This window comes from Oncorhynchus clarkii, unplaced genomic scaffold (genome assembly GCF_045791955.1).
Source record: "Oncorhynchus clarkii lewisi isolate Uvic-CL-2024 unplaced genomic scaffold, UVic_Ocla_1.0 unplaced_contig_11758_pilon_pilon, whole genome shotgun sequence".
Classification (NCBI taxonomy): domain Eukaryota; kingdom Metazoa; phylum Chordata; class Actinopteri; order Salmoniformes; family Salmonidae; genus Oncorhynchus; species Oncorhynchus clarkii.
In genome coordinates, this window is record NW_027258458.1 from 55,312 (window position 1) to 70,680 (window position 15,369).

At 45.0% G+C, this 15,369-nt stretch overlaps 1 protein-coding gene across 1 annotated transcript in view; it reads right to left on the reverse strand.

Annotated features, from left to right (window-relative positions):
* LOC139396970 (focal adhesion kinase 1-like) overlaps positions 1 to 15,127 on the reverse strand; it is a gene marked incomplete at its 3' end in the record, with an annotated part of 66,625 nt that extends 51,498 nt beyond the window's left edge. Inside the window, exons 1-5 of the mRNA XM_071143912.1 lie at positions 14,966 to 15,127; positions 11,036 to 11,123; positions 7,755 to 7,834; positions 7,558 to 7,620; positions 2,511 to 2,565 (exon numbers count right to left, since the gene is read on the reverse strand). Of these exons, the coding sequence (XP_071000013.1) occupies positions 2,511 to 2,565; positions 7,558 to 7,620; positions 7,755 to 7,834; positions 11,036 to 11,123; positions 14,966 to 15,024 (345 nt within the window). The remainder of the gene's footprint in view (positions 1 to 2,510; positions 2,566 to 7,557; positions 7,621 to 7,754; positions 7,835 to 11,035; positions 11,124 to 14,965) is intronic.
* Positions 15,128 to 15,369: the final 242 nt, after the last annotated feature.

The window sequence follows — 15,369 nt, forward strand, 5'->3', positions numbered from 1 at the left end:
CCTCAGATTCAGATTATACATATTAATAATATCTATGCATATGCATAAACTCTAATAAGCATATGGGTGTTCTGAATTAATCATCACCTTATAAAGCATTGTACATTTCGTTGCATTAGGCTATGAAATAACATCCACAACGACCATTTTTTACACTCAGTTTCAACCTGCTTTTGCACTTCTTTCTTCAAATTGATGATCATGATGCTGTTTTGATGACCAGTGTTTGATTAGATTTTTCCATTGCATTTGCATTGATATTAGAGTGGTTAGAGGGACAGTAGAGCCCTGAGTACCAGGCCATTAGGACCTGATGGAGGGATAATAGAGCCCTGAGTACCAGGTCATTAAGACCTGATGGAGAGACAGTAGATCCCTGAGTACCAGACCATTAGGACCTGTTGGAGGGACAGTAGATCCCTGAGTACCAGGCCATTAGGGCCTGATGGAGGGATAATAGAGCCCTGAGTACCAGGTCATTAGGACCTGTTGGAGGGACAGTAGATCCCTGAGTACCAGGCCATTAGGACCTGATGGAGGGATAATAGAGCCCTGAGTACCAGACATTAGGACCTGTTGGAGGGACAGTAGATCCCTGAGTACCAGGCCATTAGGACCTGATGGAGGGACAGTAGAGCCCTGAGTACCAGGCCATTAGGACCTGATGGAGGGACAGTAGAGCCCTGAGTACCAGGCCATTAGGACCTGATGGAGGGACAGTAGATCCCTGAGTACCAGGCCATTAGGACCTGATGGAGGGACAGTAGAGCCCTGAGTACCAGGCCATTAGGACCTGATGGAGGGACAGTAGAGCCCTGAGTACCAGGCCATTAGGACCTGATGGAGGGACAGTAGATCCCTGAGTACCAGGCCATTAGGACCTGTTGGAGGGACATTAGAGCCCTGAGTTCCAGACCATTAGGAGCTGATGGTCATTAGGGTAATACCGACACATGTCCTGAGGGCATAAAAGGAAATGAACACCTTCATTCATAGGATAGGTTGATACTACCCATGTAGTAAGTTGCTGAAACCTAGCAATGTTACATTGAGCTGGTTGAACGGAATATGAATGACAGTCATCCAACATACTGTAACAGACATAAGGTCATGCATATAAAAAAAAATCATCCTCCCTCATCTTAAACGAAACCAACCACCACTGGAACCAAAGTGTTGGTCAGTGTTTCCCAGGGGACCCTAACTACATTCGATATATGTTATATTTAGACAAAGATATAAAGAATATAGGCTCTCTAATTCATACCGTTGGACAAACAACACCCTGACTTACAGCACCACCACTGCTGGCTAGTAGCAATCTGTATTAGAGATCCTATTTGCTCTGCCCTAGCTCAGTACATTAGCTAAATGGCTTTTAACTAGTTAGCGATTAGCATTAATTTAGGCATATGCCAGCTTCCTAAGACTAACTGACTAGTGCTTTGCAGAGAGCAAGACACACAAACAAATAGTACAGAACAGAAAATGGATTCATATCAAGAAGCAACGTGGAAAGCGGTATCCTTCTTGTTTTGGAAGAATCTGTTGAGTGCATGCTGAGAGAATGTAAACAGTGAGGAAACACAGAGTTTCTAAACCCAGAGGCCCAACATCACAGTTTGGGGTTTTCTCGAAATCTAAAGGCAAAACCTAATTTGATAAACTGATATGTTTTCATTTTCATAAAAAACTACTGTATATCGAAGAATTGCCTTTGATTTGATAACCTGCACATGCGAAGATCGACACGACCATTAGACCCGATGACATGTTTCTGCACATGAGCTAAGCTAGATAATGTCGCCACGACATCACCTACAAGCATGATCTGGGATTTCTAATGGAGAAGCAGTTTCAAGGCCTTTTTATTTCCACTCTCTTTGGAAGAACTGTGCTGCCTGCTTGAGTGACAGGGGTTGGGGTTTGGTGTGCTGGAAGCAAGCATCCGTGGGAGGGAGAGGCAGGCATTTTTGGCAGTGCACAAGGGGGGAGAGAGAGTGTGAGAGGCTTGCTCATGCCAGCAGCCGGGCACAGTGGCAGGGACAACACTTTTATTATAGGAGTCATGAGGATAATGCACTTTACTGTTTGACAAATTCATGGTTTTATTTGCACAAAATCAAAATACTTTTTGATTGAGGTGATCAGGTAGAATGTGCAGATCGCACCAGTGTGACTAGTAATACATTTAACTCGTACAGCTAAGGTCAAAGGGTCGCAAAATGTGAGTAAATGGTCACAGTCTGGAGCCCTGTAAGGGACACAGAAACAGAGAGGATGAATGATGAAGAGAGAGCCTGACCATTCCACCGGAACGGTTTCCAACAGGACTGTGAGGTTTGTGCAGAACTGGGACACCTATTCTCTGGGGTAAGACTATGAGGAGCAGCCAGCCAGCCAGCCAGGTGATGACACTGTTTCAATCTGAACAATGGCATCTCCCTGTTTGCAGAGGCCTATGTTAGAACCCCCAGGATGGGGAAAGAGAGCAAAGAAGGTCTTCTTACCTTCACAGAGTCCAGCAAACTCTTGGGGAAGAATCTTCGTAAACCCACATCTTTTCTACAGAGGACAGAGCAGAAAGAGTACTGCATTACAGCATTGATCAACAAGAATGTGTGCTCATTTCACCAAAACGAGGTCAGCAGCAGGTGAAATTGAATTAATCTGTAACCAGAGTAGTGTTTTTAAAGAATTTTAATCAAATCAAAAACATATTTTTTACATTGTCACTGACTCTGTATCAAGCCTGGCATGTGAAAACACTACTTCTAATTATTTTTTAAATGGAGAGTTATTTAAAAAGAGATTGTCTTTAAAACAGCATAATTCCCTATTAAAGCACCACTGTTTTCAGTTGGCTCCAGATAGAGTACCTGTCAGCTGGTAGATGGCAACAGGACTGAGGCCATTTCCATAGCTAGCTACTGTGTAGTCAACGCCACACACTCCACACCCCTCCATAGCCCTATCATTTGGTTAAGATCCAGCCAGCGGTCTCTCTCTGTATAGGCCAAGTACACAGTCTGGTCTATATATATAACATCACCATTTACCCAGGCAGTTTGGCTTTCTAATATCCCCGTGTGGTGGAGTGGTGTTGTTCTGGCTCTGCAACACACAGTCAGTCAGAAAATACATACTAACGCAAATATGTCCAGAACAAACAAATCATTTGCTTTGGGAACATAAAGTCACCAACGGCCTTTCTCCTCCTCCTCCACCACCGTGCTCCAATGAGGAACATAAAGTCACCAACGGCCTTTCTCCTCCTCCACCACCACCGTGCTCCAATGAGGAACATAAAGTCACCAACGACCTTTCACCTCCTCCACCATGCTCCAATGAGGAACATAAAGTCACCAACAGCCTTTCTCCTCCTCCACCACCGTGCTCCAATGAGGAACATAAAGTCACCAAGGGCCTTTCACCTCCTCCTCCACCACCGTGCTCCAATGAGGAACATAAAGTCACCAAGGGCCTTTCACCTCCTCCACCACCGTGCTCCAATGAGGAACATAAAGTCACCAAGGGCCTTTCACCTCCTCCTCCACCACCGTGCTCCAATGAGGAACATAAAGTCACCAACAGCCTTTCTCCTCCTCCACTACCGTGCTCCAATGAGGAACATAAAGTCACCAACGACCTTTCACCTCCACCTCCACCACCACCGTGCTCCAATGAGGAACATAAAGTCACCAAGGGCCTTTCACCTCCTCCACAACCACCGTGCTCCAATGAGGAACATAAAGTCACCAAGGGCCTTTCACCTCCTCCACAACCACCGTACTCCAATGAGGAACATAAAGTCACCAAGGGCCTTTCACCTCCTCCTCCACCACCGTGCTCCAATGAGGAACATAAAGTCACCAAGGGCCTTTCACCTCCTCCACCACCACCGTGCTCCAATGAGGAACATAAAGTCACCAAGGGCCTTTCTCCTCCACCACCACCGTGCTCCAATGAGGAACATAAAGTCACCAACAACCTTTCACCTCCACCACCGTGCTCCAATGAGGAACATAAAGTCACCAAGGGCCTTTCTCCTCCTCCTCCACCACCGTGCTCCAATGAGGAACATAAAGTCACCAAGGGCCTTTCACCTCCTCCACCACCACCGTGCTCCAATGAGGAACATAAAGTCACCAACGGCCTTTCACCTCCTCCACCACCACCGTGCTCCAATGAGGAACATAAAGTCACCAACGACCTTTCACCTCCACCACCGTGCTCCAATGAGGAACATAAAGTCACCAAGGGCCTTTCACCTCCTCCACAACCACCATGCTCCAATGAGGAACATAAAGTCACCAACGACCTTTCACCTCCACCACCGTGCTCCAATGAGGAACATAAAGTCACCAACAGCCTTTCTCCTCCTCCTCCACCACCGTGCTCCAATGAGGAACATAAAGTCACCAAGGGCCTTTCACCCCCTCCTCCACAACCACCGTACTCCAATGAGAAACATAAAGTCACCAACGGCCTTTCTCCTCCTCCTCCACCACCGTGCTCCAATGAGGAACATAAAGTCACCAACGGCCTTTCCCCTCCTCCACAACCACCATGCTCCAATGAGGAACATAAAGTCACCAAGGGCCTTTCACCTCCTCCACAACCACCATGCTCCAATGAGGAACATAAAGTCACCAACGACCTTTCACCTCCACCACCGTGCTCCAATGAGGAACATAAAGTCACCAACAGCCTTTCTCCTCCTCCACCACCACCGTGCTCCAATGAGGAACATAAAGTCACCAAGGGCCTTTCACCTCCTCCACAACCACCATGCTCCAATGAGGAACATAAAGTCACCAACGACCTTTCACCTCCACCACCGTGCTCCAATAAGGAACATAAAGTCACCAACAGCCTTTCTCCTCCTCCTCCACCACCGTGCTCCAATGAGGAACATAAAGTCACCAAGGGCCTTTCTCCTCCTCCTCCACAACCACCGTACTCCAATGAGGAACATAAAGTCACCAACAGCCTTTCACCTCCTCCACCATGCTCCAATGAGGAACATAAAGTCACCAACGGCCTTTCTCCTCCACCACCACGTGCTCCAATGAGGAACATAAAGTCACCAACAGCCTTTCTCCTCCTCCTCCACCACCGTGCTCGAATGAGGAACATAAAGTCACCAACGGCCTTTCTCCTCCACCACCACCGTGCTCCAATGAGGAACGTAAAGTCACCAACAGCCTTTCTCCTCCTCCTCCACCACCGTGCTCCAATGAGGAACATAAAGTCACCAACGGCCTTTCTCCTCCACCACCACCATGCTCCAATGAGGAACATAAAGTCACCAACGGCCTTTCTCCTCCACCACCACCGTGCTCCAATGAGGAACATAAAGTCACCAACAGCCTTTCTCCTCCTCCTCCACCACCGTGCTCCAATGAGGAACATAAAGTCACCAACAGCCTTTCTCCTCCTCCTCCACCACCATGCTCCAATGAGGAACATAAAGTCACCAACGGCCTTTCACCTCCTCCACCACCACCGTACTCCAATGAGGAACATAAAACTAGCTCCTGATATAGGCTGCATCCCCAATAGCACGGTATTCCCTATAGTTCCTTACATAGTGAGACAAAAGTAGAACACTATGTAAGGAACAGTGTGCCACTTGGGACGTACAGTAGCCATAGCCTACACGCTGTGGCTGATAGATGCAATCTGAAGATTTGACCTATTTGTTGTGAATAAGCCAGAGACAGGATTCTGTCGTAACCGGTGGTGACAGTGTGAAGCTGCTCAGTTAAATTGGAACTAATAGCGTTTTAACTGCTTTGCAGATATGAAACAAACAGACAATCATAATATCACTCGACATCATCAAATTCCCAGTTTATACTACAAAATACATTTCAGAAGAGGTTTTAAAAATAGGTTCTACTTGACTCAGCGTTCCATGGCATACATTAAGGCATTGTTTGCAGAATAGATTAATGCAGTTCAATGCAAGATTAATATAATTCACCAATACATTTCAGAAAATATTGCTATCAGGTTGTAAATCACAGCTGGCCTGGTACATTGTTTCCATTCGGGATGCACTGACTTTCCCCCTCATATCGTTTTTTATTCTTCCTTGGGGTGTATATGAAGAGATTTTAATAAGATGTCATGTTGCTAAAATGCTGTCAGTTCCACTTTATTTTATTTATTTAACCTTTATTTTACTAGGCAAGTCAGTTAGGAACTAATTCTTATTTACAATGACGGCCTACCCCAGCCAAACCCTAACACGGATGACGCTGGGTCAATTGTGCTCCACCCTACAGGACTCCCAATCACGGTCGGATGTGATACAGCCTGGAATCGAACCAGGGTGTCTGTAGTGACAACTCTAGCACTGAGATGCAGTGCCTTAGACTGCTGCGCCACTCGGGAGCCCAAAGGACCTTAATGAGTTTAACATGGCTGTTTCCCAGCAGAAACCCTGGGTTGCATCCCACATCGCACCCTATTACCTAAAAGGGTACTACTTTTCACCAGGACCCTATAAAGGGAATAGGGTGTGATTTTAGACACATCCTTGGTTAAACTGACAGACATTATCGGGCAGCCACCTTCCCTGAGCGTGAAAGGCTTTGGCAATGTAAACATATGTTTCACATGCCAATAAAGCCCTTTGAATTGAATTGAAAGGGCTATAAAATAGTGGGGGTCCTGTTCACACTATCACAGTGCCATCACTGGGGTGTCGGGACATTATAATGACGCTGTAGAAGGTGATGAGAATGAAGATAAATTATTCTAACACTATAAATAGATCAGACACATTTCAACAGAGACAACGTCCCAAATTGTATCCTATTCCCTACATACTACACTACCTTTGACCAAAGATATAGGTAATAGGGTGCCATTTGCGAAGTGTCCAGAGTGAGAGGTTCACGAGGAAGGCAGTCAATTTACTCTGGCCTACATACGTCTAGCCAGGAGAGAGGACACACACGATGAAAGGCTCAGCACAGCACAGGCTCATAGAGGTGAATTGCAGGATTTCTGTTCATAGATAGTGTTAAGATAATTACGTGTATGTTGTTACTACAGAAATACATACTTTATAAAAATCCAATGCAGACATTTTTTAAATCTCAATATAAATCATTTCTATGTAACAATTAAGTGCTGGAATTGTTTTCAACTAAAATTGTCAAAAAGAAACAAAAATATCTTGTTAACAAAGATCAATTTGTCAAGGAAGAATTTAGCCAGGACTGTCTGGGAGTGGTCTGAGTGTGGAGGGGGAAACTGAAAACTAGCTGTTATGGGCAGAGAGGTTTGGAACTCTCTTTCTTATTGGTCTATTAACTTATTTACCGCCTGGTGATGTCAGCAGGCAGGTCAAAACTCCATCCCACCAAAACAGGCTGACATTTCAGGCAGTCTTTTCAAACAGCTCTTACACTAAAAGGGCATTATCATCATTTTCACAACTTCACAGTATTATTCCAGCCTCATAGTGTGGAAATATATATAAAACACAAGTAAAATCTAGTTTTTGACTGCACTGGGTCTTTAAGTAAAAGAATCACTTACTCTAATAATTCATAATTTGATTTCTTATCCAGGGCATTTCCTCGCATTTCCCTAAAAAATCTCCTGTAACAGAAAACAAAAGATAATAAACCATTTGTGAGTTGTCAAAATGTATATCTAATTATGGAATATTGGACTAGTACATGAATTCACTGTTTATAAGATATCAAATATCAAGTATTTAAAATAGAACTCACCTGATTTCAAGGCAGCCCAATTTAAGTGCAATGTCTTGGTCGACTCGATCAGCTACCTCCAACATGTAGTCACTCTTGACCTGAGAAACATCATCACAGTCATTCTCCATGTAGTCACTCTTGACCTGAGAAACATCCTCACAGTCATTCTCCATGACAACATGTAGTCACTCTTGACCTGAGAAACATCATCACAGTCATTCTCCATGTAGTCACTCTTGACCTGAGAAACATCATCACAGTCATTCGCCATGTAGTCACTCTTGACCTGAGAAACATCATCACAGTCATTCTCCATGTAGTCACTCTTGACCTGAGAAACATCATCACAGTCATTCTCCATGTAGTCACTCTTGACCTGAGAAACATCATCACAGTCATTCTCCATGACAAAGAGAACTACTAAAGTAGTGACAGGTAGTGTAGAGAGCATTGTGAATCTATTGTAAGACAGCAACAGGTAGATGGAAAGAGGTCCTCAGTTACTTGTGGTTGTCATCAGATGCTCAGCTGGTAAAGCAATGCCAGGATAGCGGGTTCGATTCCCTGGACCACCCATGCGTAAGTCGCTTGGATAAAATCGTCTCCTAAATGGCATATATTATATGATTATATTATGAATTAGTTAGTCTGACTGAGCTGCAGCTGATGGGTCCAGCTCACATGGACTTTAATGAGCCACGAGACTTGAGGCTACCTCAGATCTCTAAGAGAGAAAACACCAAAGCTTGTATTTAACAGCAGCAGGTGGCCGTCCTATCACCTCTGACCAGAACATCAGCCATCAATGTCTATTCATTTCTAGGTGGTTCTATATGTTGAATGGCTGCCATTCATATCCCCCAGCAGGTGGCCGTCCTATCACCTCTGACCAGAACATCAGCCATCAATGTCTATTCATTTCTAGGTGGTTCTATATGTTGAATCGCTGCCGTTCCTAACACCCAGCAGGGGATGGCTGCCGTTCGTATCACTCAGCAGGGGATGGCTGCCATTCGTATCACCCAGTAGGGGATGGCTGCCATTCGTATCACCCAGCAGGGGATGGCTGCCGTTCCTAACACCCAGCAGGTGATGGCTGCCGTTCGTATCACCCAGCAGGTGATGGCTGCCGTTCGTATCACCCAGCAGGTGATGGCTGCCGTTCGTATCACCCAGCAGGGGATGGCTGCCGTTCGTATCACCCAGCAGGGGATGGCTGCCGTTCGTATCACCCAGCAGGGGATGGCTGCCGTTCCTAACACCCAGCAGGGGATGGCTGCCGTTCGTATCACCCAGCAGGTGATGGCTGCCGTTCGTATCACCCAGCAGGTGATGGCTGCCGTTCGTATCACCCAGCAGGGGATGGCTGCCGTTCGTAGGGAAGAACACTGAATGGTTTCTGTCCACACCTGACAGTCCCAACTCAATCTAAATATGGTTTCTGTCCTCACCTGACAGTCATAACTCAATCTGAATATGGTTTCTGTCCTCACCTGACGGTCCCAACTCAATCTGAATATGGTTTCTGTCCACACCTGACAGTCCCAACTCAATCTGAATATGGTTTCTGTCCTCACCTGACAGTCATAACTCAATCTGAATATGGTTTCTGTCCTCACCTGACGGTCCCAACTCAATCTGAATATGGTTTCTGTCCACACCTGACAGTCCCAACTCAATCTGAATATGGTTTCTGTCCTCACCTGACGGTCCCAACTCAATCTGAATATGGTTTCTGTCCACACCTGACAGTCCCAACTCAATCTGAATATGGTTTCTGTCCACACCTGACAGTCATAACTCAATATGAATATGGTTTCTGTCCACACCTGACAGTCATAACTCAATCTGAATATGGTTTCTATCCTCACCTGACAGTCATAACTCAATCTGAATATGGTTTCTGTCCACACCTGACAGTCCCAACTCAATCTGAATATGGTTTCTATCCTCACCTGACTGTGCCAACTCAATCTGATTATGGTTTCTGTCCACACCTGACAGTCCCAACTCAATATGAATATGGTTTCTTTCCTCACCTGACAGTCCCAACTCAATCTGAGTATGGTTTCTGTCCACACCTGACAGTCATAACTCAATCTGAATATGGTTTCTTTCCTCACCTGACAGTCCCAACTCAATCTGAGTATGGTTTCTGTCCACACCTGACAGTCATAACTCAATCTGAATATGGTTTCTATCCTCACCTGACAGTCATAACTCAATCTGAATATGGTTTCTGTCCACACCTGACAGTCCCAACTCAATCTGAATATGGTTTCTGTCCTCACCTGACAGTCATAAATCAATCTGAATATGGTTGCTGTCCACACCTGACAGTCCCAACTCAATTTGAATATGGTTTCTGTCCTCACCTGACAGTCATAACTCAATCTGAATATGGTTTCTGTCCACACCTGACAGTCCCAACTCAATCTGAATATGGTTTCTGTCCACACCTGACAGTCATAACTCAATCTGAATATGGTTTCTGTCCTCACCTGACGGTCCCAACTCAATCTGAATATGGTTTCTGTCCACACCTGACAGTCCCAACTCAATCTGAATATGGTTTCTGTCCACACCTGACAGTCCCAACTCAATCTGAATATGGTTTCTGTCCTCACCTGACAGTCATAACTCAATCTGAATATGGTTTCTGTCCTCACCTGACGGTCCCAACTCAATCTGAATATGGTTTCTGTCCACACCTGACAGTCCCAACTCAATCTGAATATGGTTTCTGTCCACACCTGACAGTCCCAACTCAATATGAATATGGTTTCTGTCCTCACCTGACAGTCCCAACTCAATCTGAATATGGTTTCTGTCCTCACCTGACAGTCATAACTCAATCTGAATATGGTTTCTGTCCTCACCTGACGGTCCCAACTCAATCTGAATATGGTTTCTGTCCACACCTGACAGTCCCAACTCAATCTGAATATGGTTTCTGTCCTCACCTGACGGTCCCAACTCAATCTGAATATGGTTTCTGTCCACACCTGACAGTCCCAACTCAATCTGAATATGGTTTCTGTCCACACCTGACAGTCATAACTCAATATGAATATGGTTTCTGTCCACACCTGACAGTCCCAACTCAATCTGAATATGATTTCTGTCCATACCTGGCAGTCCCAACTCAATCTGAATATGGTTTCTGTCCACACCTGACAGTCATAACTCAATATGAATATGGTTTCTGTCCACACCTGACAGTCCCAACTCAATCTGAATATGATTTCTGTCCATACCTGGCAGTCCCAACTCAATCTGAATATGGTTTCTTTCCTCACCTGATGGTAGAAGTAGTTCAGTGTAGGTTTATCTTCTGAAAAATGGTTCAAGAATCCTTTTGGCAAGTAGCGTATCCGTAGCTCATACCTGTGGAGAAAGAAATGCCATATGGTTAGCTCGATGCTAACGAGGACGAAGGACAACTCAGAAACAAGGTTCCAAAGGAACACATTGATACAGAAGAGTTAGGACAGACAGAATGCTGTTTTGATATCTAACAACCTCTGTGTGTTATTATACAGCGCTGTGAATGTGGAAGCTGTATGGTACAAGTCAGCACGTTGTCATTATTCTGTACTTTCCCAGAGGATCCTTTCATATGGAACTTATCAAAGAGATCAGTGAGACTGAGTCTGCGTCCCAAATGGCACCCTATTACCTACATAGTGCACTACATTTGACCAGAACCTTATGGGCCCTGGTCAAAAGTAGTGCCCTATATAGGCATAGACATCATCGAGACATCATCATCATTACCTTTGGCAGGGAGAGACCTCAATGATCATTCCTGGAATAACTATAACATCCAGCCACAGCCTTCTGATCAACCTACAAGGTGAAATAAACTACTGAACTGCTTGAAATAGCTGCTTGTTCAAACTCTGTTCTAAGCCTGTTCCTTGTAATTACAAAGTCTCTGACTAGAGAAAACCTTTCCTGGCTCTGTCAGATCAGATGGTCTTTGTAGTTCTGGTGTTTTCTACTCAGCTGTGATCTACACCAGAGAGAGATAATAGAACAGCAGCCAGTGGAAGGTACATGACTCAGTACATTGAGATTCTATGTGTAAAAGGCAAGTCATTCATTTGAAGTCTGTACGAATGGCTTGAGGACAGTGTCATGGGTATTGAATGAGTATTTTAGAGTGTCTGCTGGTCTGTCAACACTTCCATTGAACCAGTGTTCTAGAATGTTTCTTCGATGAACATGCTATTGATACGTCTGTGAGAGCCAATGTTCAAGATACATTTCCCTTCGACAATGAGGTCAATTAGGATCATTTTCTCCTAATGTATCAATCGCTTGCTTTTATTGTGCAACCTACGTACCATTCACCAGCTCAACAACGGAGACACAGAAAGACAAGCAGTAACAGGCTCCATGGCATGAAAGCATTGAGACGAGGTCAACTAGCTAACTTCAGCAGAGAACCACTAACAACAGCACACAGTCACTGAGTATCCCCTGAGCTAACTTCAGCAGAGAACCACTAACAACAGCACACAGTCACTGAGTATCCCCTGAGCTAACTTCAGCAGAGAACCACTAAAAACAGCACACAGTCACTGAGTATCCCCTGAGCTAACTTCAGCAGAGAACCACTAACAACAGCACACAGTCACTGAGTATCCCCTGAGCTAACTTCAGCAGAGAACCACTAACAACAGCACACAGTCACTGAGTATCCCCTGAGCTAACTTCAGCAGAGAACCACTAACAACAGCACACAGTCACTGAGTATCCCCTGAGCTAACTTCAGCAGAGAACCACTAACAACAGCACACAGTCACTGAGTATCCCCTGAGCTAACTTCAGCAGAGAACCACTAACAACAGCACACAGTCACTGAGTATCCCCTGAGCTAACTTCAGCAGAGAACCACTAACAACAGCACACAGTCACTGAGTATCCCCTGAGCTAACTTCAGCAGAGAACCACTAACAACAGCACACAGTCACTGAGTATCCCCTGAGCTAACTTCAGCAGAGAACCACTAACAACGGCACACAGTCACTGAGTATCCCCTGAGATAACTTCAGCAGAGAACCACTAACAACAGCACACAGTCACTGAGTATCCCCTGAGCTAACTTCAGCAGAGAACCACTAACAACAGCACACAGTCACTGAGTATCCCCTGAGCTAACTTCAGCAGGGAACCACTAACAACAGCACACAGTCACTGAGTATCCCCTGAGCTAACTTCAGCAGAGAACCACTAACAACAGCACACAGTCACTGAGTATCCCCTGAGCTAACTTCAGTAGAGAACCACTAACAACAGCACACAGTCACTGAGTATCCCCTGAGCTAACTTCAGCAGAGAACCACTAACAACAGCACACAGTCACTGAGTATCCCCTGAGCTAACTTCAGCAGAGAACCACTAACAATAGCACACAGTCAATTAATTTCCTCTGTATTATTTATCTCCATTACTTCTGCACTGATGCCTGACGAGGTGGGGACAGACAGAATGAGCTCTGCTGTGGTGGTTGTGGTCTACAGTATAAAGCATGCATTATCTCACTGTGTTCAATGGTAGCTCCTACCGTCCTATGCAAATACAATGCTGCTTAGGAACAGAACAGGTTGTTCCGCGAGGTAGAACGTATTGTATCATTGAGTATTCATAGAACATTCACATTCACAGAACAGTTACGTTCCATCTTGATTTGTGAGCAGCACAGTTGGGATTCATATAGAATTCTGAGGACAGGTGGCCAGGGTTTAAACTGAGTCATGAAACGCCTGCTGTCATGTTTTTATTCTTTGGGAACATCTATCTAGGCCTGCTACATTATTCAAATGTATTCTTCCAGCTGGACACATTTCAGAATTGAAGAGACACATGCACACAAGCACACACACAAGCACACACACAAGCACACACACAAGCACACACACACACAAAGTTATAATAAGGTGAGTGAGAAGCAACTTGCCCAGAGAACAGTAGTGTCTGTTAGAGGAAGGCTGGATACAGTTCTAAATCTTGTCCTTTACCTCCCATGTCAACACACTGCCCTGTCTGGCCTCGAAGGAAGCAGAGGTGAGGGGGAGTACAGTCTGAAATATCACCCAAATAAAAGCTGTCTAGACATTGCTCTGCTATCTCTGACATGGCATTTCTCTCTCCATATCTTCACTCAGTCAGGAGTAGAAGGGAATCTATCAGCATTAGGCTCCAACATCAAACACTGAGATCACATCAACAGATAGTTCAGTCCTCTCTAATTACTCTCCTCCTCAACACTTTCTCAGTTGACTTTGTCAGTGAATCTCTCATTGTAGTCTAATTTCCCTTCCAATAACAGTGATGAGACAGGAGGAAACCTGTATCTCAGCCTATAGAGGCCTAATTACACTGGAACGTCATATGAAGGGTTTTCAGCCTGCTTCTGAGGAACCATGATTTATGCAGGCAGATTGGAAGGAAATTCACGGCCACTCGGCCCAACTAACAGGATGGCAACAATTGATTTTCGGTTCCGTTGCAACTCTGCCCAATTCCCCCATCAGTGGGTTTACATTTGAAAATACAAGGCACATAAAGTCCTGATTTCATGCCCTTACTACATTGATTAAATAACCAAGCGCCTTGCAATGACATAGACTGCACACATCTCCCTGGTAACAAGGTCACTTCTATCCGTGACATACTTTAGCCCCTTGGCTTTGCCACTGGTCTGAATCCATTAAAACAACCAAATTCGTTCCCATATTTTCTCTTCCAAAAAACAGGCCTAGGAAATCTGCCATTTTAACTAGTGAGCACTAGCTAGACAGTTTAAGCATGGTCAAGCATTTCAAGGGGCAAGGCTGTAGCCCGGATGGCTTACTCACATAATTGAGTTATGAATTAAGTAATGCAAAGCTCATAAGGTGCTGTACATGTGCTTATAATGCATTATGATGATGGTATTCATAGGAAGTGTTTGAATATTTATATTAAGGCAGAATTACATGGTGCCAATATGCATAAAGGCGGCAGCGTCAAGGCTTTTAAGGTGACAGAGCAGTGTAGATATGGCTTTATACAGTATTTCAACGTGTCTATGTAGCCTGCTCCCAGATCAGTTTGTGCTGTTTTGCCAAAGCAACAATGACAATAGGAGTTGGTCAAACAGCACACACGGACAGAACTGGGACCAGGGATCAGCAGTGTAAATATAGCTTCATACAGTATGTCTCTGTCCTAGTTCTTACCTCCACTCGTCCTGAGGGTGGAGCAGCTCGTACCTCTCCCTGACGCGGGACACCCCCATGTCGGGGTGCAGCCAGTGGATGTTCCCTGAGCGCAGGTGGCTGAGACGCAGGCCCAGACAGGAAACACACTTCACCTTGTGGATGTCTGCTATCTTCTGGATGATACCCTGTCAGGGGACACACGTGTAGACACACACTTAGGCTATAGAGTCACTCTGAAATGAATTTCAGTCAATGTCAATGGACAGACGTGTAGACAGTATACACACTGAGGTTAGAGGAGGAATCACTCAGAGATGAGATTCAAATCAACAACACAGTCAGTCATAATCCCTAAAAGATCAGTATGGCTGTGTTCCAAATGGCACCCTATTCCCTTTGCGGACGAAGAGTTTGATGGACAG